This window comes from Carettochelys insculpta, chromosome 12 (genome assembly GCF_033958435.1).
Source record: "Carettochelys insculpta isolate YL-2023 chromosome 12, ASM3395843v1, whole genome shotgun sequence".
Classification (NCBI taxonomy): domain Eukaryota; kingdom Metazoa; phylum Chordata; order Testudines; family Carettochelyidae; genus Carettochelys; species Carettochelys insculpta.
In genome coordinates this window covers 2,869,169-2,893,726 of record NC_134148.1, presented here as the reverse complement: position 1 = coordinate 2,893,726, position 24,558 = coordinate 2,869,169, and the positions used below count along the sequence as shown (strand labels likewise).

The window sequence follows — 24,558 nt, the reverse complement described above, 5'->3', positions numbered from 1 at the left end:
TTCTGAATAGCCCTGAGCATGCTAGTAGCAACAGGGCCTTTATAGCTGTTTATAATACAAAACTTTGTATTTCAACAGGTCGAATAATTTGGCACGTCATTTGTCAGCCCAGCCGTAAGAGAAGAGCTTTTGTTCAGAGCTTCATTTACTGTAGATACTCGAAAGTAAATTACTATAGTTTAAATTCTTCAGAACCAAGGGTATGTCTATACTACCTGTGCCACGGTAGCACAGCTGAACTGAATCCACCCAGGTGAGAGGCAGTAGCCAGGCTGGCACAAGAAGTCTAGCTGTGCTTACAGTAAAAGGAAAATCTAGGTAACCATGACACCTGAGAGCTGCAGTGAGGTTGAGCTAAATTTAAATGCAGACCAGGTTGGAATGGTTATGAGGTGGTTTCAGACTAAGTAAAACAAACAGCTTAGTTTTTCAAGCTGTTTAACCTTTCACACCTACATTAAGAAGTCCTCATTATCCACAATACAGGTAAGAGCAGTGCAGGCTGCTCCTTGCTCTTCAGTTCTTGACCTGGTACAACCACAGAGATGAGATTGGAGTTTACTTACTTATTTTATGTATAAGGCTTTCCAGTGCACTCACCACACTAATCCCTGCAGCGGATGTGGAAAGATGGACTTTGGTTAAAATACATGACTGGGACTCAGCTTATCTAAGTTTCAGTTCTGCCACAGACTCTGAGTGACCTTGTTTAAATCATTTAATTAACATGGGCCACAGCTTCCCATACATAGAACGATAAGTAATTCTTCCTTTCCTTACCATTCGTTATTTATGTAAGTAGTTCTTTGCTTCTACTCTGCGTGTGCACAATTGCCAGCCACAAGAGATTTAAAATTGTAATTCAGAGCCCACAGATCATGAGACTGGTGCCAAGCAACCTCCCCTGTCCCAATAAAATTGTTCTCTCGCTCTCTTTCTGGTTTTCCATTCCACTGTATTCCTCTGCTGGTAAACCTGAAAAGTCAGAAATACACAAAATGCACCCCTTTCCTTAGCCGATAGGAGACTCCCAACAACCATCTCCTCAATGCTAAGCCAGGCTAACTGCCATCCATTCCCTGTTCTGCCTCTACTCTTTCCCCCCTAGTTTATTTCCTTGGATACAAAGGAAGACTAGATGGCCAATAATTTGGGAAGCACTGCACTGACCTAGTTACCACATCATGATTCACACGTGCACAGAGTTTATATTACTGCTTTGGGTTGATGAGTTACAGATACAGGTACTGAAGAACACTACACTCATGGCAAGCATTCCTGTAAGTGACAAGGTCACACTGAAAACAAAGTGGGATTGGGTTGGCTTTCCGCAAGAAACATTTCCCTGTCTCCTCCCCTTCCCCACTTTTATGCTCAAGACTGGGCAGCACCACAACACATCTCCCCTTCCACCAGCTGTGCCCCCATCCTGCTGCACCTCCAAAATCTGCCACCCGTTCACTCACACCCTTTCCTCCTCCTTGTGGTCCCTGTGTCCTGTCCTGCGCCCCTTGGGTTGTAGCATGGCTGCCATTTCGCCATTGGGCAGGACTTCAGCCCAGACATAAGAGAAGACGACGTCAATCTCACAGTGGGAGGCAGCAGCCAACTGTGACTGTAAGGAAGCAGGCGGTATTTTGAACAAGGGAAAATTCATGAGCCGGCAGCCTTGCTAAAAAAACACCCAAAACCCAATAGTACCTGTAAAATGTCAGGAATTGGCAATATTGGTGTACAGACTGCACTTAGCTGAATGGGACTCTGATCTCAGTTCAGGCTTCTAGGGACCACCATCATGGTAAAGAATAACATCCAAGTACCTCATTAAGTCTCCATTTAACTTAGTAGGAGACTGCTGAATTTTGAACCTGAATTTTTCCAAGTTAGTCATTAACGATTACACTCTTGTTTTTATTTGAGCTAAATGGCAGTGTTACTTGAAAACCAGGCATTATGCGCACACAGCAGGCACTGTACTTAGCTCAGAGGCTTTATGTGGGCAGAAAAGGACAATGATACCAGTTCTATTTGCACTCTGTATTACTGGGCCTGAGGAGCCTTGTTCCACCCATGGAACTTTCTTGTGCATTTCATACATGCATTATAAAAGGAAGTGTCTCCTACAACACACGGAATTGTCGAGGTTCCCGTGTTGGTATTGTGTGTGTTTTACTGAATGTTCCAGCTCTTGGACGCAAGTGATTAGGCAAGAACCTCAGCTTTCATATTCCAAATTGTATTCCAGAATAAACTTCCTACATGGACCATTTTATTCAAGAATGAAAGTGTCCACGCGTAGTCTTACCCTCAAACAACTATTCCAGAACAGCTATTTTGATACAATTCCATCAAGCCCCGAGTCATCAGTTTCTCTAATATTCTGAGACCCACATGGCTACAACAAAACTGCACTCCTCTTCAAGCACCACCTCTTTGCAACCTGCCTGCTTTCCAAGCAAAGGAGTCATTTACGCCATTTTTCCAGTATTGCTAGTCCAGCAAATTTCACCTAGAGGAAATGCAGCTTATATCAAGAACATTGTTTAAGCTTGTATAATGAAGTCTACATTAAAGCTTTATGTCAGGATAAAAACATCGTTCACCTTACAATACCTGTAAAAACGACTGGGGTTACATTCCAGTTTTTGGACTCCTTATGCTTTGTCCATTTTTTTTTTTTTTAAATTTGACTGAAACCTGGCCTAGCCCAAAGCGTGATAGACAGAAGGTCCTGCATTGTAGGGCTGCTGAAGAACAGGTGCCATGTGGCTCTGCACTCAGTGGTCAAGTGTGGAGTTGGGCAGAGGGAGCTCAGGACAGAGTCAAAATAGCACAGAGTCTAGCTGGTCAACATTGCCAGGGTAGCTGCTGTTTCATTGGAACCACACAGTGACAAACTACTGCCCATTCCCCAAACGGTCTGCAGGGCAGCCATGAGATCACCGCATCCCCATTTTGCTCACTCGCCCAGCCTATAGCTACACTATAGTAGCTATTTCGGGATACAGATGTCTCCTGAAACAGCAAGTCCATGGCTAAACACCATGCTCAAAATAGCAGCGCTATTTCGAGTGCAGAATTCTGGTTCCGGTAACCTTCGCTGTACAAAGGGTAGCGGAAACTTCGAAACAGCCACTTATTTAGAACTTCAGTATTGTGTGGACAGCACCCAATTCAAAATAAGTTAATGAAGTAAATTATACAACTTGCAGTATGCAAATTCTGTAAGTTATTTCGAGTTAGGGCTACAGTCCCAGTGTTTACAGGAGAGGGGATAAGTGTCTCCTTCTCATTACTTAGTAAAAGAGAAAAAAAAGATTTATTTTGATTTAATTCAGTAGTTGGAAAGTGATGTGGCCTTCCCAAGGGAGCAATAACGGCTTGATTTATAGCATTAGGGAGGACGGGACCTAGACTGGGTTTTGCCTGCCTGAGGCATGGCTATCTTAAAAGCTCTGTTCAGGCCAAACTCTCAAGTCACCAGATTTTCTAAAAGCTGTGCCGCAGGAATACACACATAAAGCCTCACCAAATAACCAGATGTTCTACAAAAACAGGGACAAGCTCTGAAATGTGTACACATCCAAATATGCAACTCCCATTTGAGCATTCACATCTTTCCCGGCTGCCAGCCGGGGTGGTAGGCCCCACACAGGCAGGCATGCACACATGCCAATTTCAAAAGCACCCACACGAGTCTGAAAATGGGAGTCTTGATTTCATATTCTTTTATACCTGAAACCAGGAGAGAGGGACAGGACCCTCTCTGCAGGAATCTTCACATGGAAATGAGTTCATCATGGTACAAAAAGATTCAAATACAAGCCTAAACATAAGCAAAACAACAACAAATAAAATTCCTTCACAAAATGGAGTGTTTTCATATGCTCAATGAATTTCACTGACAAGAGAATCATTTTACCCACACAGATTATGCACAATTGGGGTATGAATGCTACAGAATTCATCAGAATATCTAGTAGAAATTTAGCTAGCAGCCTTCAACTTCCTGAAGAGGTGCTCTGAAGAGGATGGAGAGAAACTGTTCAGTGGTGACAGATGGCAGAAGAAGGAGCAATGGCCTGAAGTTACAGAAGGAGAGGAGTAGGCTGGCTATTAGGAAAAACTACTTCACCAGGAGGGTGATGAAGCACTGGAACGCGTTGCCTAGAGAGGTGATGCAATCTTCATCCCTAGAAGTTTTTAAGTCCCGGCTTGACAAGGTCCTGGCTGGGATGACTTAGTTGGCGTTGATTCTGCTTGAAGCAAGGGGCTGGACTCAATGGTCTCCTGAGGTCCCTTCCAGCCCTAAGATTCTATGATCCTGGTCAAAGGACTACTAAGGAAAAATAATACCCATCTATACGTGACTGTAGAGTGCAAACACCTGAGAGAAGATGAGCACTTCTGGGGTTTATAAGGGGATGTAATACATATTATTCCAGAGCCATCTGACTAGATCAAAAGACAGACTGAAAACCAATCAACTTATTCACATGCTTCTCTGCATAAGCCATCAAAATTTACATGGCCGAGTTGATCATCTCACACTGACCACACTGAGGGCTAGCACGACTTCAGGGTGAAACAGCAATTCTGCAAAAACAGCAGGGCTATGTCTACACTAGCACCCCCCTTTCAAAAGGGGGATGCTAATGAGACACTTAGGGATATGCTAATGAGGCACTGCAATGAATATACAGCACGTCATTAGCATACCAGCAGCCACAGCACTTTGAAGGTGCTGCTTTCAATCGCACGCGGACGGTCTACACAGGGTGCTTTTCGAAAGGACCCCGCACACTTTGAAATCCCCTTATTCCTACAAGCAAATAAGAACAAGGGGATTTCAAAGTGTGCAGGATCCTTTCGAAAAGGACCCCTTATAGATGAGACGTGTGTGATCGAAAGCAGCAGTTTTGAAGTGCCACAGCTGTTATGCTAAGGAGGCACTGCAAATTCATTGCAGCATCTCATTAGCAAATCCTCAAGTCTCTCATTAGCATCCCCCTTTCGAAAGGGAGGTGCTCGTGTAGATGCAGCCCACGCACAGACAGCTCTACGTCAATCACTTCACTTGATTAGCTTCACCCACTTCCAAAGAAAAGCTCATGTGTAGACAAGCCCTAAAATGATGTTAATGGCAGTATCAGTGTTTGGCAAAGAGCACTTATTGCTCCAGAACACAGAGCTAGATCCATTCAGATGTCTCTCTCTCTCGTGAAAATTCAACAACAATTTCCAAAACCTGGATCATGTTTCCCCCTCCCCTGCCATGACACTTCTGCTTTGCTCTCAGGCAGCAGTTAAAATGGACAGAACTAGTACATAAACCTCATTTAATTCTCTGTCCATCCTTTAGTCTCTGTCCTCAGATTTTCCTCATTTGTGATTTAAATATAAAACAAGCATTCAAAACCAATTTTAATGCCTATAAAGATATAAACAGCCACAAATGAAAGCTTAGATTCAACACACTAAAATATATAAACTGCTTCTCTTTTGTAAGTTAGACACAGATGATGTTTGTGTAGCTTATACAGCATCTTATTGCCAAATCTTCAAATTCAGCCAGCCTGTCAAACATTTTACAAATTGTCCCTCAGTATGAACTTTATCAAAAATCTTGGCAAAATAAACCCTTAGCATTCCAATCTTGGAATCCACTAGAAAAGACCAGTAAACTAAATATTTTAAACAAAGATTTTTTTTTGAACAATGTCTATCAATATACATGAAACTAACACAGCTAGACAAGGAGAGGAAAAGAAATTATTTACCTTCTATAAATGTTCTCTCTGACTAATGCCATTTAATCCACATCTCATGGCTTTCACATGTTCTCATCCAATTAATAGACAATCATCTGACAAAATGCTGGATTTTTTTTTCTCTCTCCCTCTCTCTTTTTTTGGGGGGGTGGGGTGGGGTGGGGTGGTTACATACCCAGGTGACTTCAGGAATCTCTTGAACTTCCAGACTGCCTCAGGGCAAGTAAGTTACTCATTTTTGAGAGCCACAGAGGGCGGTTACGCATCAATAATACCACACTGATTAAAAAGATCATTGAGACTTCGACCCCAAACGAGCACGTTAATGTTGAGGACCTCGCAAATGCTCTCATCACATGAAGAGGAGACTACTGCAATGTGCCCTACATCAGGGCTAGATTTTAAAGCCATTCAGAACCTGAGACTGGTGCAGGCAGCTTGTCTGTTCAGGGAAATGGAGCATCTCTCTGTGAATAAGCTGTGTTCATGACCTACTTTGGGCTGCTGTGGGTTTGTGAATGTTAAGATGCTGGTTTTGAAGTTAACCATCTAAATGGCTCAGAACCTACACGGGGTGAGAGACCTCCTCTCCCCCTGTGCCATGACCCCACAGCTCAGATCAGCAGACACAACGGAGGCTGAAGCTCCCTTACTACACACAAGAAGCAACGGCTGACAAAACATACCAAGGCTCCCAGAGCTCTAGAGCTTTTCCTCCCACCCCAAAAACTCCCCGGTTCTGATCGTGGCAAATGGCAAAACTCATCTCCTTGCCCTGAGCAGGTGAAAATTTGGAGGGAGAGGTGGAGCAGAGGTAGGAAGAATTCAAGGGTAGAAGAATGATGGAGGAGGAGGAGAAGGAGGAAGATAAAATCTTTGTCCTAAATATTTGCCTTTCCCTGGGTCTGTTCTTCTAATCAACATACACAAAAGAATACCCACCTTCTGGTGCCATTTTCATCCAACACTCCCATTGCCTCAAAACAGAGGAGGGTCATTCAAGTTAAATTAGGGTCTTCTCCAATATTGCTCTCCAAGCAACAACTCCAATTGCTGGACCAGCAGAGCAAACACAGCCCTGCTTCAACAAAGCCCAAGATGCCATCAAAGTGGGCAGTGAGATGGAGTGTGACAGAATCCTGGAGAGAACACCCAGTTAGCAGATTCTCACTTAAGATGGACTCAAAGGCCACTAGTTATTGTGGAGATTGGGTGACACAAGCAGTCTAAGCCTAGAAAACAGTGACCTATGGAGATATACCTATCTCATAGTGCTGGAAGGGACCCTCAGAGGTCATGGAGACCAGTCCCCTGCCCTCACAGCAGGGCCTATCACCATCCCTGACAGTTTTTTTTTTTTTGTTTTTAATTTATTCGCCCCAGATCCCTAAGTGGCTCCCTCAAGGACTGAGCTCAACCCTGGATTTAGCAGGCCAGGGCTCAAATGCGACTGCACGGTCACCGTCACAGAGGAGAGATGAGGCAGACAAACTAGCTTCAACCCCATTTCACAAACAAAAGGAAGCACAAGAGCACACGTGTCTCCCATCTATCAGGAGTAATAAAAGACATCTCACTAAAGGCGTCAAGGAAAAGTTGTGCCTGAGACTGGGCATCAGGAGAGTAGGACAGTACTGTGCTATGGAACTACCTGCCACCGTGGAGTCACAGATAATCTCCCTGGAGTATTTTTCTGCACCTGCTCTCCCAGGTAAGCTTGCCCTTGTGGCACATGGCCTTTCACGCCAAAAATCACCACAGTATTCCGTATCGGAGGGGTAGCCGTGTTAGTCTGGATCTGTAACAGCAACGAAGGGTCCTGTGGCACCTTATAGACTAACAGTCAAGTTTTGAGCACGAGCTTTCGTGAGCAAAGACTCACTTCATCAGATGCTGCATCTGATGAAGTGAGTCTGTGCTCATGCTCAAAACTTTACTGCTAGTCTATAAGGTGCCACAGGACCCTTCGTTGCTGTCACAGCATTCCAGGAATTTCCCAAAGAACCAATCATTTACTCCAGCTCAAGTGCACTGAGACCTTCCACCCAACACAAAGTTTATAGCCAATACCATAATAAATTATTTAAGGCTTTAAAACTAGGAAAAGGAAATAGGAGTTATTTTGAAGATTAAGGCAAATAATTCTACACACACAAATGTGCTACAGTCAACCTTAAAAGCTAACAGAAGCTTTTATAAATAAGCAAGCTCTGTACGTCCCTTAAGGACACCTTGGCTACGCAGCTGAGGGTCCCTCAGTTATACCTAGAAATCCTGCCCCCAGAGTTCAGGCAGCACAGACAGTTCCTCCTTTTTATTATGTGAGCTGAAAACTTAGCAGATGAGTGGAAAATTCATTTGCATGTAAGTTCTTACAGGGAGGGAGGAAAGACCAATGCACAAAGTCATTTGTCCTCTGATGTTCCACAATGGTTTGTCTGACATCAATAGGACATCATCTTCTGTTGGAGACTGCATTTCACAGTAGTTACTGCTTCTTTCTGGTCTGGTGGTTTACACAGTCACAGAGGCTCATCATGCAAATAGAAATGTTATAACGTGAGATACAGATGTTGTATGTGAGATTAATGCACCTACCAACTTAAAAGCATTCAGAAGTCTAAACACAAAGTGTATGTTTAGAATTCTAATACCTAGTTGAACAACACTGATACACAGATGAGGCAGACTAATTCCAGCTATATATTTGTTAGCACTCTGTCAAGATATGGGGGCACTGGCACAAGCTGGCGCCTGGATTGCCAGCATCTCAGATTGCTAACATTATGGAATGTTTTTGTCAAATATCCTTACACAGGCATTTTGAGTTAGCCCCTAATGTCAGGAATACAATGAAATGGAATCCTTCCAACATTAAGAGGTAGCAGGTTTAAAACAAGCAAAAGGAAGCATCTCTTTATGCGACGCACAGTCAGCCTGTGGAACTCCTTGCCGGGGTATGCTGTGAAGACCAGGACTTTAAACAGGTGTGAAAAAAAGATCTGGATAAATGCACGGAAGACAGGTTCTCCCGAGGGCTATTAACCAGAAGGGCAGAAATGCTGTCCTAAGGCTCTGTTTGTCAGAAGCTAGGAACGGGTGACAGGGGACGCATCACTTGATGATTCTGTTCTGTCCAAAAATGGAAAACCATACAGAGCTCTTATTCCTGAACAAATGCGGCCAACATCTCCCCTTGCAACTGCTGCCTTTATTGTGTATGTTTATGGGCCACAGATGGACACACATGCCTAAAGTTCTTGAAACCACTCCAGAGAAGAGTGCCAGCGCTAAAGAAGCCAATACTTTCATTTATGAGATTATCAACTATTTTTTGTTTATTTTAAGTCTGTAAGACTAATTTAAACACATGCCCATTTAATTTTATTTTTTACAACCTGTACCCCCCAAACGTTCACATCAATGTACACATACATAATCTATAAGCAGGTTGATAAGCCAGTTTGTTAATTACGCCATCTGGTAATGAGTGCCTTCTGATAAACAGTCTTTGTGCACATTTCGTTTATATTCCATTCTATGTATGAACTGACTGCCTTCCTTTAAATCACCCACTTTATCACTAGCCACCTCGCTCTTTGGCAAGAAAAATGCTTAGCTCTTGAGAGCAGTTCTGTTTCTCTCATCATTAAATTGGCTTGGAGCTGTTCATCACATCATTCAATGGCAGGCATCTTCAGCTCCAAAGCTGTGGCTTACTGGCTCATCTCTAAGAAAACTAAGAGAGAGGATCATGGTTTTACATTTTAAAAAATGTGCAAAAAAATACCAATTAAACCCAGAACAGCATGCCAGAACTTCTGCATTCTGGGGCCATGGGGTCCATCACATCTCTCCATGGAAACAGGAAGTCCTATTTGAAAAAGTAGGGAATTCCCATTTTAAGGCTCTAAGACATTCTGCTGACATTAAATCATTCTTGGAAGAGAGAAGCAGCAAGGGAAAGTCATTAGAATTAGAATAAAAATTTTATAGACACAACTTGATTGTGTTCAGTTTTTCCAGTGGGAGTATATCAGCCAGCCGCATCTCCTGTGGGTGACAAATACCATGTATGCACCTAATTACAGAGACTTCCAAAATATTTATTGAATGTTGGCAGCTGACTGCGAAACGAAAGCACTCTGCTAGATTTCCTTCACATCAGAGGTTACTATTTTAGTGACCATTCAAAGGACAGCAGCTTAATGTAATTTATAACAGTTGTTTCAATGAACGCAACTTGACAGTACTTAGGAGCTGTTCCAAAACTCACTGAAGTCAGCTGAAAGACTCCCACTGACTACAACGGTGTTTGGCTTGGACCCATAAGCAAGAGATGCGGCTACACAGTTAGCCATGTAAATCAACTATTAACAGATTGCAAGAGTTTGAAATTAAAGTAAGGGTCATTTTCTAAGACTGACACAGAACAACGCTGAGATGTAGATCTCCTAAACTTTAACAAAAATAATAGATGAGAGTAATAACTGAGTCTCTTCCCCCTCCCACACCATTTAAACTCCTACTATGGGCTGGCAGCCTCTATTCTTAGCTAAAAACATTCCAGCCTGAATGCTCATTAGACTAAAGAGCTGGTTGCAGTGGAATCTCTGAGTTGTTTCATCCTATATATAGACAGAAATGCAATTAAACAGCATCTTTCAAAGCCTACACAAGTGCTATTTTGTAAATTGATGTCTGCTTCTGCAAAACACCAGCTTTTCCAGAGCCCACATCCCATCACACCTTTGAGCTCAAATAGCCACTAAGTCTCAGGGACAACTATGGATTTTGTTTACAAACTGTCTGTATTTTTTCAAAGCTATCAATATAGTTGCCGCATTAATTAACTTATCTGCCCACAGCATCACTGTCTCCTCCTCACCTCAAAACAGGACTCTCAATTTTTCCAGAACTGGACTAATGTGCTAGGCAGCTACCAGCTCTGAAGAGTTACCGTGTAACTTGCCAGTAATAAACTCCACATTCATATGAGCTGCACCACAGATTATGCACAAACACCCACAGGAACTGGCAATTCCCTAAAAGGAACCGTCTTTCCTCTAACACCCTGGTCGTCTCCTTCCACATCTAAATCCCACGGGATGCTCCGTTTAACCCTGCACACCGCTGCTGCTACCAGTGTTATATAACTGCAACGAATCTTATACAAGGTGTGGTCTGGGCCAGAAAGGGGCTATTTATCCTGCAGGGTAAGTGACCCAGAGTCACCCTGCAGAGCTCTATTAGTCATAAAAGCAAATGGTAATCAGGGCCATTGCACCGCAGACAGGCCAGAACGCTGAAGTGATATTCTGAGCTCGTGAAACGTTAGCCATGTAAACAGACAGCTCCTGGCACTATAGCTATTGATCAAAACAACTGACCAACTGCTCCTGGGCAAGGGGTGGGGCTAGGGCTGGGCGCCTCAGAAGGGGCGGGACCTTAGGCAGAAGGGGTGGGACCTGAAGGCTAACATCCCACTCCCACCCCGCCATGCCTTCAGCGCTGCCTTGTGTGCGCTGTCTTGGGCTCCAGTGGCAACTGACCGGCCTCAAGTTCTGGCCACTGCTGTAGAGGCGGTGGCGACTGGACACACCAAACCTTTTGTTATTTTTCACCTTCTCCAGGTCCTGCGCAGTTGGGCGCACTGTGTCAAGGCCCCTCATAGCCTCCCAAAAAGGACACAATAGCTTCAATCCAATTTTCTCTAGACCCAATGCGAGATAGCATGGTATAAAGGTTTCACAGAAACTTGTCTGGGATCCCTACGCGAGCTCCATCCGCGAGCTCTGCAAGTCGCCCGACGCGCACACCGACAACGTCATTATAGCATGCCAGACCCTTTGTTCTCTCTCAACAACGCACTCCTTAGTTTGCCAAACTTTGTAACATAAGAATTCACTTATTTCCGCAGGTCTCCGTGTCCCCTCCCCACCCCCTGCAGTGCATGAGCCAGTGATGTTGCTCTAGCTGCATGAGAATTGCCGCCAATGAGAGTGCTGCTTGCAGGGAGTGTCCCCCTGTGGCACATAGAGCTCTGCAAAGACATCTGTGCCCAGTGGAAGCTGCTCTGGGTAGGGGCCCCCAATCCCCTGTCCCCTTCCGCAGCCCCTCTGCCCCCACAGCCCACTCATGCACCACACCCACCACCAGAACCCACATCCCTTCTCCCAGTCTGATCTTTAGCAGCCCCCTCCTGCACATTATACCCCTCATTTCAGTCCTACCTCGGAGCCTAGGGCTCCCCCCGCAAAATGTATTAGCCCCAGGCTTGAGGGGAGGGTCTTTTTTTCCTGCTTCTCCATTGGGAGCCACATCTGTGAGGTTTTCTCCCTCCCTCCACCCCTCTCACCTGGGGGCCAGGTCAATGGACACGGTTTTTTTGGTTTCGCATCTCGTTTGTGTGGCCCCCGCTGATTGCTCCGTAGGGCAGTGGCCCCCAACACACACAAGGTTCCCCAGTCTGGCTTTAAATGAAACCCCAAATCACAGAATCCAAAATAATCATCTTTTGTTTCTCATTGGCACCTGAACCTAGTTATCGAAGATGGAAAAACCCTCTGCATCCGTCATGCTATCCATTCAACAGCACGGGACTGTTTTCTAGAGTCAATTTCTAGTGCTTTCTCCAGCCTACTCTTACAGGGGCCAAGCAACACAGCTTTCTTGGGAGCAGAGATGTAATAAGAGTATCCAGTTGTGCAACTAACCAATAAGTATCTGCTTATCAGTCAGTGCTACCAGTTACTCGCAGCCACCAGCTGCCAAGTAAATAGGGAGGAGCTGGCTAAACCTCTGTCCCTGCTTGCGCCAGGAGCAGGTGGTTTTCTGCTGCTGCTATTGTTTAAAAGGCTGAGCCACACACAGGCTGGCTCACTTTCTGCCCCTGTTGTGGGGATCTGGCCCTTCCCCACACCCCTGCCACTCTGCATTTAAAATTTAAATGCAGAATAGCAGGGGAGGAAAGAGGGGGGAATTAAGCTCAGCCTTTTAAATGAACAGCAAGTGTGTGTGTGTGTTTGCGTGCGCGCACGTGTACATACACACACACAAGCAACCAACAGAAATGTTGGCCATTATTCAGTTACCAGATTACTTGCTCTTTAACATCCCTACTTGGGAGATTATTCCACAGCTGAAGAGATTTTGCTGGCGGTAAATTTTGCTTAATATTCGGTTAAAATGTTGCTTTTTTTCTTTTTCTTTCTACTAGTTGCATCATCTACGCTACCGTGAAAAACTCTCCCGTCTCCTTGGCTTACTAAGAACCCAAACCAGTGAGTTAGCCATTTGGTTACCTGGACCAAAACTGAAATGTCAGACATTAACTAGTCTCTGAAGGGTGGCTGTGTTAGTCTGTAGCTTCACAAAAACCAAGCAGTTCTGTAGCCCCTTACAGACGACACATTTATTTATTAGGTCATGAGCTTTCGTGGATAAGACCCACTTCTCTACCAAAATGCTTGTGGCAAATGGTGCTCAATCCCATAGCTCTGAGATTGGAATCCAGCTCTACACATTAAAACCCTCATCTCCAAACGCACTGTAGCCAAAGCAAACAGTATTTTGGTCGGGTAATTCCTGCAGTCACATTTTCAATTTGAAATCTTCCTTTCTGAGGACAGAGTTTTAGTATCTGCGTGCCTTCGCCTTTTTTTAAAGCGTGCTATGTAGGATGGCACACTGCCAAATAGCAAATCAATAGCTTCTGCAGCGTGTTACTTCTCTGCATGTCACATCGAATACAGCTGACTAAAGCATTTTTCTAAAGCACCCACATGCTATTCCCAGGTCCAACTAAAATAGAATCTTGAACTGAACACTCACTGGCTGATTTCTAATGGATTTTTTTCTCCTTCATAGTGATAAACTAAAATACGCACATACCTACAATTAACTGCCAGGCCAACCCCACCAGAGAAAGATGTTTCGTAAGAGGGAAGAAATATCTTTTCTCATAATGCAATTTTTCTCCACCACATGTGAAGGGCTGTTCAGACCAGAGCAGTATCACAGTGAAGAATATTGCACATGTACGGCAGGCAATAACCAAGGTTTCAGGCAATTCACATGTTCATTAATGGCTTATTACTATTCTTTATTGCTGGGGTGCAGACCCAAAACATAACTTGCTTGCACTTTGATGCACAGACTGTCAAAATTCATGAATTCAGGGTTTCCCTGCAGGCTTTTCAGATTACTAGACTTGTCCATCTCAGACACAGGACTAGTAATACACACTTTTGGATAAACGCAGCACGCTGGACGATGAGAAAGATGTCAGTGTCTTTGTGGGCAGTCTAAAAACATCCATTCAATATGCAGCAACAGTCAAAAAAGCAAACAATGTTGGGAACTATTAGGAAAGAGATTTATGATCAAACAGAAAATAATATAATGGCCGACGTAGACCTATTCTAGGCCCATATCTTGACCACTGCGTGCAGTTCTGGCCACCCAACCTCAAAAAACATTAGAAATGGAAAAAGGACAGAGATTGGGAAGAAAAACTCTTAAGTGTATGGAACAGCTTCCGTACGAGGAGAGATTAAGCACACCGGGACTGTTCAGCTTAGAGAAGACACTCAGGGCTTGTCTATACTTACTGCCAAGTTGCCACACCAGTGCTCGATCTTCCAGGGTTCAATTTAGTGCGCCTAGTAGTGCCACGGTAAATCGAAGGCTCAGGGTGCCATTATTGAACTTGGTACTCCTCACAGTCACAAGCAGCAAGGGAAGTCAATGGGAGAGTTTCTCCCATTGAACTCCCACTTCGGGAACAGCGAAGAAAAAACTGATGCAAGATATGTTGACTCCAGTTATATAATTCCCATAGCTAGAGCTGTGTATCTCTGGCTGTGTCTACACTACGAGATAAAATCGATTTCTTAACACTGTGTTTTGTCCATTTGATTTTGAATATCTTCACCTTTCATATGCTCCCCACAAAATCAATTTATTGCTGCCACACACAAGTAGCTAAAATCGAGTGCTGCAGCAGTGTATTGTGGGAACCTATCCCACAGTTCACTGAGCCCCGTAGCATTCTGGCCCTGCAAGTAGATGTTGATATACGACATCTTCTCACATTTCATTCCCCTCTCTCCTCAGCCGTGTTAAGTATGTTTAAAGTAGACATGGGTGCTACACTGAAACTCGAACGAATATTCACAGTTACAGCTCAGGATGGCTAAAAGACCCCAGACTACACCCCAGTTTGGACCTGCCAAAAAGGCCCTCAGAACAAGAATATTCCCCACTGCAAGCCTTACTTCGAGAACTGTGGTAATTGTATAGCTACTACATTGCCTTCATTGAAACACATATGGCTCGGGGTGGCTAAAAGACCCCCAGCTACAGCCAGCACCCTAAAATCATGTTTGACAGCCCCAAAAACCTTGACTGCCCAGGAAGACGCACCACCTGCCCTACAAGCAGTGTGCCTAGGCTTCATTTTGGGCTCAGGACAGAGGACTCTGAGCAGAGCTGGGTGCTACATTGAAACATGAATGAATCATCAGTAATGGCTTGGTGAGGCTAAAAGACCCCCAAATAAAGCCAGCCCCTTTGGCCTTTGACAAAGCCCATATGTACAATTTGGTCCCAGAGGACAGCCACTCTAGTGACAAAAGTATTTTCTTCCATTGACCTAAAATCACGTCTGCCGAGGAAGGAATCCCCCTGTGCAGCTAAAAGACTCCCAGGCTACAGCCAGCCCTGAAAATCGTAACCGCCGAGGGAGACATCCCACAGCCACCTAAAAGAATCCAGACTACAGCCAGACCCTGAAAATCGTGGCCCTCACCGCACACAAGCTGCCTGGCACCTTGTGTAACACACCCTTTTTTGGTTTGGTTTGCCACCTGATACGGCAGGAAAGTTCCAGGCTGCGTGGCACCTCTGGGGAGAGGGAAGGGAGGGGATGTGGGGGTCAGGAAAAAACGGAAGCGGCTAAAAAGAAGTTTCTTACCCAAGCACGACCCCCACCCGCAGACTAGCCACTAGGTGATGTGGGCGAGGGAACATTCCAGGATGCGTGGCGCCTCTCGGGGAGGGCAGGGACGGGATGTGGGGGTCAGGACAAAACATAAGCAGTTGAAAAAGTTTCTCATCCAAGCACAAGCCCCACTCGCAGCCTGGCTGCCGCATGATGCAGATGATGGAAAGTTCCAGACTGTGTGGCACCTCTCAGGGAGCAGTTGGGAGGGCAGGACAACATGTAAACAGCTGGAAAGAAGTTTCTCGTCCTATCAGACAAGCACGACTGCCATCCACAGCTTAGCTGCCACATGCTGTTTTTGGGGGGGGGGGGGGGGGGGGGGGAGGCAGCAGATGGCGCCTAGCAGTGCAGGGAAAAAAAAAGGGCAGCTAGTAGGGGTATACACAGAACCACAGACCCCACAGCCACGCTACTAGTAAAGAAAAAGTACGATTTTTCAGCCTCTCACGACCCCCCAGCCACGGGTTTCCAGGTTCCAAACTGTAACAGTCTTCCTGTTGCTGAATTCCTCCGCATACCTGACAGCAGCGGAGACGGAAGAGGCCAGAGCAGAGAACTGTGGGGCATGTACGGGACATCTCTGGAGGCCAATAGATTCGATTTAAAGACACGGCACTTCCTCACTACCCTTCATTTGGAATTTTAAATTCAACCTGAACATTGCACCGGTCAGGTTACTACAATTCTAGGATTTCGATAGTCTGTCGATTTGAGTGCACCGTAAATTGAGCGAATGGAATTTGCAGTGAGGACAGACACTTGGAAAAAATCGGGCTAAGTGACAAAAATTGATTTTATCTCGTAGTGTAGACGCAGCCTCACATCAATTTTGTCCCCTAGCGTAGACCTGGCCTCAGAGGGGACAGGACAGAGGTCAGTAAAATCAAGATCAATGGGAAGAAACTGAAGAAGAAAGAGCTATTCACCCCTTCCCATCGCACAAGAACCAGGCTCTGGTTAAAAGCCAAGCAGGTTTCAAACAAACACAGGGAAAGTACACCTTCACACATCTGGAGTACTGTGTCCAGTTCTGGGCCCCCAGTTACAGGAAGGATATGGATACACTGGAGAGGGTCCAGCGGAGGGCAGCCAAAATAATTAGGGGGCTGGAGCATATGACTTATGAAGAAAGGCTGAGGGAATTGGGATTGTTTAGTCTGCAGAAGAGAAGACTGAGGGGGAACTTGATAACAGCCTTCAACTTACTGAAGGGAGGTTGCAAAGAGGCTGGAGAGAGGCTGTTCACAGTGGTCACGGATGGCAGAACATGGAACAACGGTCTCAAGTTACGGTTGGGAAGGTCCAGGTTGAACATTAGGAGCACGGCTTCCTCTTTGTTGTTATTTTTCCACTAGGAGGGTGGTGAAGCATTGGAATGGTCTACCCAGGGAAGTAGTGGAGTCTCCATCCCTGGAGGTGTTTTAAGTCTCGCGTTGACAAAGCCCTGGCTGGGCTCATCTGCCGGGTTTGGTCTTGCTCAGGGGAGGGGGCTGGACTTGATGGCTTTTTTAGGTCTCTTCCAGCTCTGTTGTTCTATGATTCTAAGATTCACACAAAGCAGATCCAACCTGTGGGACTTGTGGCCAGTGAATGTTGTGAGGGACGGAAGAATGATTGGTGTCAAACAAGAAAGAGGTAAGTTTATGAAGAATGCATCCATCAGTGGACACAAGCCAAGGTGATCACACTCAACAAATCACAGAGCTACAATTCTGGTATCCACATTTTTCCCCTTTCACAGCCATGACTTACTCCTGTTGCGGAGGTTAAAGCAGTGTCTGTGCTTTTCTTTTGTTACAGGGTTGCAGATATTTCAGTGAGGCTAAATGGCCCAGCAGCAGCTCACGAGCAAAAAACCAGGTCAGGCTCATCAGCAATAATGTGTGTTTATTATATCAGTGTTTCACTAGTCTTATCCCCTGCTTACTGAGCACACCGAAATCTGACTTCCACCTTCAAGTCCTATTTATTCAGCCAGCCTCTCAAAGAGCGACATGTGCCTGCACTCCAGAAAGAGCATTGTTTATTTACCAACTTCCAATGTTGGTGTGCAGTGGAGGGCAATACCGCTTTAAAATGGAAATTGCAGAACCTGTTTTCACACTTTGCCTTAGTTTACACTAGGAAAGTAAGTTGATTGCAGATATGCATTTCTAGCTAGGGGCAATTGCACAGATAAAATCAACTTATCTGATGATATTGACTTAACTGGCCCTCCTCACTCACAAAGGTTGATGGGAGAGTTTTTCCCATCGACCTCCCTAAGTCCTTGCGACAGGAAGTAGTACAGGAGTCGACTGCCTACCTGGCACGCGAAAATGAACCGTGAAAGATTGACCCTGAGGGGGTTGGTCTTCTGGATAATGAACACATATCTTTCACTGCCACCACCAAACACACACTTACCTGAGGGCATAGGGTTCCTTTTAGACAAAGAAAGAATACCCAAAAGTTGTTAGAATAGAAAATGAATGAACAGCTTTGGAAGCTCAGTATTCATTGTTAGGTGAATGAGTATGTCTCTCTCTCTCTCTCTCTCTCTCGCTCTCACACACGATATTTGATCAGTGTGTAAAAAAGAATAAATCTTTTAAATCCACTAGCAGAATTAAATCATACAGTTGGTTTTATCATTAGCAAGAGGCTCTCTCTCAGACCTTATACTGATACCAAAGAAAACCCTAATTATTGCATGCACTGGTACCAGTACTGGCAATGGTGAGCTATAACACAGAGCAGCTATTTTTCCTAACATACAAACACCCCCAGTTCCAGCTCAGTGGCACAGAGGCAATATGCATCCCTGTCATGGAGAAGAACCCATTTGAGCAGGACAAAACCAGAACAGGAGCTGAACATGATTAGGCACGTGGGGCAGAGAGAATTCTACTCAGCTGGGGTCAGCACACATTCCAAGAATAGCTAATAACTGAAACAGACGAGTGGATGCAAGGACAGAGGCTGTCTGCCTGCCTGGTGCTGGATGAGAACCACTCTGGCTGAAATAACTGGGGAGATGGGAGGAAAGGGTCTCCCTGTGAATGATAAACTAAGCCTACGATATGATCCAATTCCTGGGCAGGGGCACACTTCCAGAAATAACGTGATTATAGCTCTGAATCTAAGGCTTTTGGCAACACAGCTATCGCAGGATTTATGTGCCTGTGTTTTACAGCCCGGGTAGTATATTTCACTCATGCTTATCATCTGGTAAAGCACACTTCAAGGCTCTCATGAGTCATCTCCAGCTAAGTCTTCTTCAGTAATTTAGAACAGTTGGTTCAAAAATAAAATAAATAAATCAAGTAAGCAAGCCATCTTAACTAGAAAATCTTGGTCCAAGGCAGAAATCTAACACTTAACCCTTTCTGTCACATTCCCTTTCTTTGCTGTCAACAATATCCTGATTGGCATTTTTCTCATTTACACTTATTTTTATTGAGCTCAAAGTTGAAAGCCCATTAATGTGAAGTTTGTTTTTTTTTTTAAATCTGATTCAGTCTTAAACTCTCTTGATATACAGCACAGTGAAAACTGTACTTCTGAGAGGAAACACCTGCAATCTCTATTGCGAGAGGATGGTACAAACAGCTGCAAGTAGCATTCTTTGCAGGTAGAATAAGGCTTTATATTAAAAAACAGATTTCCACTGGATAATCTACATTGTGATGGGACATACAGGACATCAGCGCATAATTCTGTAAGGCCTAGTCCACACTACATCCCTCCTGTTGATTTAAGACATACATATCCATCAAAGTTGTATCAGAGGGATAGCCAGGTTAGTCTCATTGTTTTTGCGGATAAACAAGCCCCGTGGCACCTTACAGATGAACAGATATTTTCGAGCATAAGCTTCCATGGGCAAAGACCCGCTTTGTCACACAGACCTACACCTACTTACCGTGGGGTCTTCCACGCAGTAAGAGCAGCAGCAGCTGCTCTCCCATCATCTCCACCTACTTCTCTCATTCCGGTGGAATACTGGAGTCAATGGGAGAGCGCTCAGCAGTAGCTTTATCATGTCTAAACAGACACAATAAATCGCCCACTGGCAGATGAATAGCCGCAGTGTGGATCCACTGTGTAGTGGAGACAGCCCTAAGGCTAAATAGTGGTTTTACCCATGAAAGCTTATGCCCTAATAAAGCCGTTAGGCTCCAAGGTACTACAGGACTCCTCATTGTTTAGCTAAATATCAATCAATCAAGTACTGGATTCTCCCGGAAGTTTATCTGCTGCCACGAAAGAGTCCTGTAAAAATCTGAGCTGCATTATTTTGTGGAGTTTTGCACGCATGCCACTAGGAAAAAAAGTACAGTAAAAGGTGATACTACGTCACAGGTAATCACACGTAGGGACTCGCAAATAATTACAGGAAAATTTCTCGTTACTTACCGGAAAGCGTCCTTTCTTCTCACAGGAAGCTCTAACTGCCCTAGCAGTGGTCCAGACATGCGAGCATGCCCCATTGCTTGGGATTTTACACTTGTGTCAAGCTCTGCAGATAGAGCCAAACCCATCTGTCCCTGCATTTTCAGACCTACCTGCTCTAGTTTAAAGATGTGTTGGTTAAAGTAGTGCTGTAAGCGTTCATTAGCAAAGTTAATGCAGAATTGTTCAAAGCTGTTATTTTCATAATCTTCAAACCCAAAGATATCAAGTACTCCAATGGACAGGGTCTGCAAAACAAAACAATGTATGCTGCTTAGAAAAGTCCGACCAATTACTGTACCCTCAGAACATGACAAAGCAGGCAAACAATCAAATCTACTCAGTATAAAGATCTGTAATCCCTGCTGTAATTATTAACATTACTCCACCATTAGGACTGTAAATAAATCAAGACAACACCCTGTACCAGTTTAGCTGTGATTTACTAAAAGGAAATAGTTTGGAGTACCCCTCCAAAATAAAGTACATTGAATTCGCCCCCCCCCCCCCCCTTGCAGTACTGCATGCCATATTGAGCTTCCAGTGCACTTTTTGGCCTAAATAATAAGTGTGCTCATCTGGCTTTTTCTTACAGCTAAATGAATTATCACCTCTTAGGGGAAATCTGAATACAGTTCCAACCTGCTCCACTGGATCTAAGACTTAAAAGCTTTCACCCAATGGAAAAAATGACTTGTACCAGGAAGGCTAAACCAGAGGAATGTGCTTATTTGGACTCCCTGCATTGACTTTGTAAATGGTTACACTCCAGCTGTGAACATTTCAAAGTAAAACACCCACTGGAGGGGTTTATAAATAAATAATGCACAGCAATAAGTAAGGGTAGGTAAAGGACTCGCTTACAAAATTCCGCAGAGCAATTCTCCAGAATATCAAACCTGCTTGACGTAACAGACCAGAAAGCAGACGCAGGAAAAGCAATTTAATATTTTTGCCATGTGTTTATGATGCGTCTTTCTGGGCAACCCTTCTGATGCAATTTTTTTTTTTATCAAATAAATAATCAAAACAAAACTAAAATCCAGCGGAGCCAACAGCATTAAAGTTGTTCTGTATCTTTGAGATGAAAGGGATCTCTGGGGAATGCAGTCCAGAACAATGCACTGATTTTGTGAAACTGTGAGACAGTCTCTGATTATACAGTCAAAGAACATTAAAGCCTGCTAAGGCTGTACAGCAAAACATTCAAATCTGGGAAACGTCAAGTTCAAAGCTCCTGCAACCCCTTTCTATTCAGCTGGAGAGCTCCCAAAAACAGGAGAAAACACTTCATACCAAGAGCACACAGATTTTCATTCCCTTTGCTCCCCCAACACGACTAGAGAGAGTGTGGGGCGGGGCAGCAGTACTGAAATCTTTGCTACATACTCCATGTTAAAATCACCTCCTGCAAGTCAGTTCAATGTACATTAACTGATCCAAAACCGCAACATTTGTGTCCACCCAGAAGTTTTTCTATTGTCAGAACCCTGTCTGCATGTCCACACCTGTACCACACCGCCGCCGTGTTCATTTTGATGCATTATGCTCCCTGGCCACCACGGGCAGGATGTACAATAAGTGACTTAGGCTGCTTCTACGCTCGCCCCCTCCTGTCGGAAGTGGCAGGGTAACGAGGTGCTGATGTGCATATTCAGAGCTTCATTAGCATAATGGCACCTGTGCGAATTTCAAAGCGCAGACTTCTAACTGCAGATTGACAGTGTAGATGGGGCAGCTTCGAAATAAGTGCCCCATCTCGACATTCCCTTACTCTGATCTAGTTCTGTGGGGGTAAGGGAATGTCGAGATGGGGCACTTATTTCGAAGCTGCCCCATCTACACTGTCAATCTGCAGTTAGAAGTCTGCACTTTGAAATTCATGTGGCTGCCATTATGCTAATGAAGGGCTGAATATGCACATTAACAGCTCATTAGCCTGCTTCAAATTGCCTCATTACCCTGTCACCTCCAATGGGAGGTGGTGAGTGTAGAAGCAGCCTTAGTCTGCAGCAAAGGCAGATTTGGGTTGCACTTTGGGAAAATCACAAGCGAGGCTGGGTAAGCACTACAGCAGATTGGGGAGGCTGTGGAACCCTTATTTTTCCAGGGTTGGCCCAGGTATACGCAATTCTGCTTTGGTCCCAGGCGAATTACTCAAACATTTTCTATTTAAGGGTTCCCCAACATGCTCTAAAATCCACCATGGCTCTACTGTGTCACAACCACTGGTTGGCTGCACATCTAGTAGATAAAAGTCAGAGCAGACAAGCAAGGGTAGCAAACAGAGCAACTGCCTGGGGTCACAGGCCACAGGGGCCCCCACAATGTTAAGTTGCTTGGTCTAATACCTGGCTTGCTCTCTGGTTTATTCTAGCAGCCCCCCTGAAAGTTGTTAGCAGCCCTTCAGGAGGCTCTGAGCCCCTGTTTGAGAGCCAATGGACCAGAAAACTTCTTGAAGGCCCTTCTAGGCCTAACTTTTCAGTGATTTTATGGACATCTAAGCATCCTAGCAGGAGATTAAAGTAGTAGTGGTAGGCATCCTTCAGTCTACGTCGACTACGGATCAAAAGTGAAATGTGAGATGAAAGTGCATGTAAGCTATGGACAGAGAACAGCATCAGCAGTTCATGATGATATGCACTTTGGAATGACCTATCACAAAGACAGCTGGGAGAAAAACACCTTTTAAGCCAGTTATAAGCACGGGAAGAGGGTTCTGGTCACACAACAAAAAGAGCGGGTAGAACTTTTTCCAGAATAAGAACCACGGGCCAAGCCTAAGCTTCTGGCAAAGGAAAAACACATCTGCCACATTTACTACCCAAAACTCAATTGTGTTCCTCTTACCCCCTGGAGAATGTTAGGAAATTCTCCCACCATTACTCCAGCAACACTGCAGCTCCAGCAGTGTTCACATCAGTGGGTAATGGATTGACCAACATCTTATTTACACCACTGTGACCTCACCAGAGCCCAGCAGAGTCGAAGGACATGGTGGTACAAAGCTTCTTCCGTGGCTGCAGCGATTCTACAGAATGGCGGAAGAACTACTGGAATTATCAGGAGAGATGTAATTCTCATGAACAAACCACCAGCCAAATTTAGAGCTAAAGATACTCGTTCATTCAACATCCCTAGAATGGTGTTGAGCTGATTTTGGAAAATGTCTCTGAGCTCTCTGTCTAACATGGTCTGTCCTATGGTGGGTCTGAAACATTAATGCATCTGATCCTTGTTTAGCTTGTTGTGTGCACTACTGTGCTGGAAACCTCCCTAGTAAGACTGTCACCGTAACAAGTGTAAGTGAGACATTTACGAGCGATCGATTGAGGGATCCATCTGAAAACAGTGAGCGTGCCGCCTTTCTGAAAAGGCTGGGAACTGCTGCACTAAGGGACTGAAATTTGCCATTTCTGGACCAGACAATGACCAACAGACAACGACTAAGCACACATAGATTCACTCCTCCTAAAGGATTATAAATCCTCCTACCATTGTTCCATGCAGATAAAGAGGTCCCTTTGTTCTTGATGAAGCGTATCTATACGCACAGTCCTGGAACATTTACCACAGCTTAGATAATTCTCTCTCAGAACTATTTTTATTTACTTTTTTACATGTATAGACACCTTAACACAACATTTTAAATATTTAGTGTACTAAATATACCATCTTAAACAAAAAAGCTTTGCATACTTATATATGTAAATGAGATAACAGAAATATGAGACAGAAGTCAAGATTTCAAATACTCCACCAATCTTAATAGCCACTGCTCCTGTTTACCTAAGAAAAGATCCTAGAGTGATGCATGCTTTTAGGGACACAATGTGAAATATTTCATCACCTATTTAAATTAGTTGCATAAGTCTCATTTTCATATAAAGTAGCTGTGTACACACAACACATGCACATACACAGGAGTGTAGGTGTTCAAGAATGGCATGAATTTTTAATGGAAAGAATTTAGGGTCAATTTCCAGTTGAGCAGCATGGAAAAATCCTTTGGATTAAATTAAACCACTGTTGTGAGAGTACGATTAACGTTAAACAAAATGAGCCCTTCAAGTCACCTTCCAAAAGGAGGTTAATATGAAATATTTAAGCAGGAGCCTCATTGCCCTGTTTCTAATGCTTGTGAATTGACCCTAGGTTACTGACTGCTTATCATTGTGTGATTGCACGTATGCATTCCAATAGGTGACTCACCAGCAGTTTGTTAAGCGGGGCAGGCATCAGAGCTCACCTGGTTGCTGACTGCAGGACTGCCTTGCCAAAGGCTGTACAATCTCTGGCCTGCACAGTGACAGCAAAGTGAGACCATGTGGCTGCCCTACACATGTC

The 24,558-nt window shown here is 44.4% G+C and overlaps 1 protein-coding gene across 6 annotated transcripts in view; it reads right to left on the bottom strand.

Moving 5' to 3' along the window:
- Nucleotides 1-24,558, bottom strand: part of MYO9A (myosin IXA) — a 325,415-nt gene that overhangs the window by 92,554 nt on the left and 208,303 nt on the right. For all 6 annotated transcript variants that reach the window (XM_075007302.1, XM_075007303.1, XM_075007305.1 and 3 more), the window contains one exon: nt 20,325-20,459. In XM_075007302.1, coding sequence (XP_074863403.1) covers nt 20,325-20,459 — 135 coding nt within the window. The remainder of the gene's footprint in view (nt 1-20,324; nt 20,460-24,558) is intronic.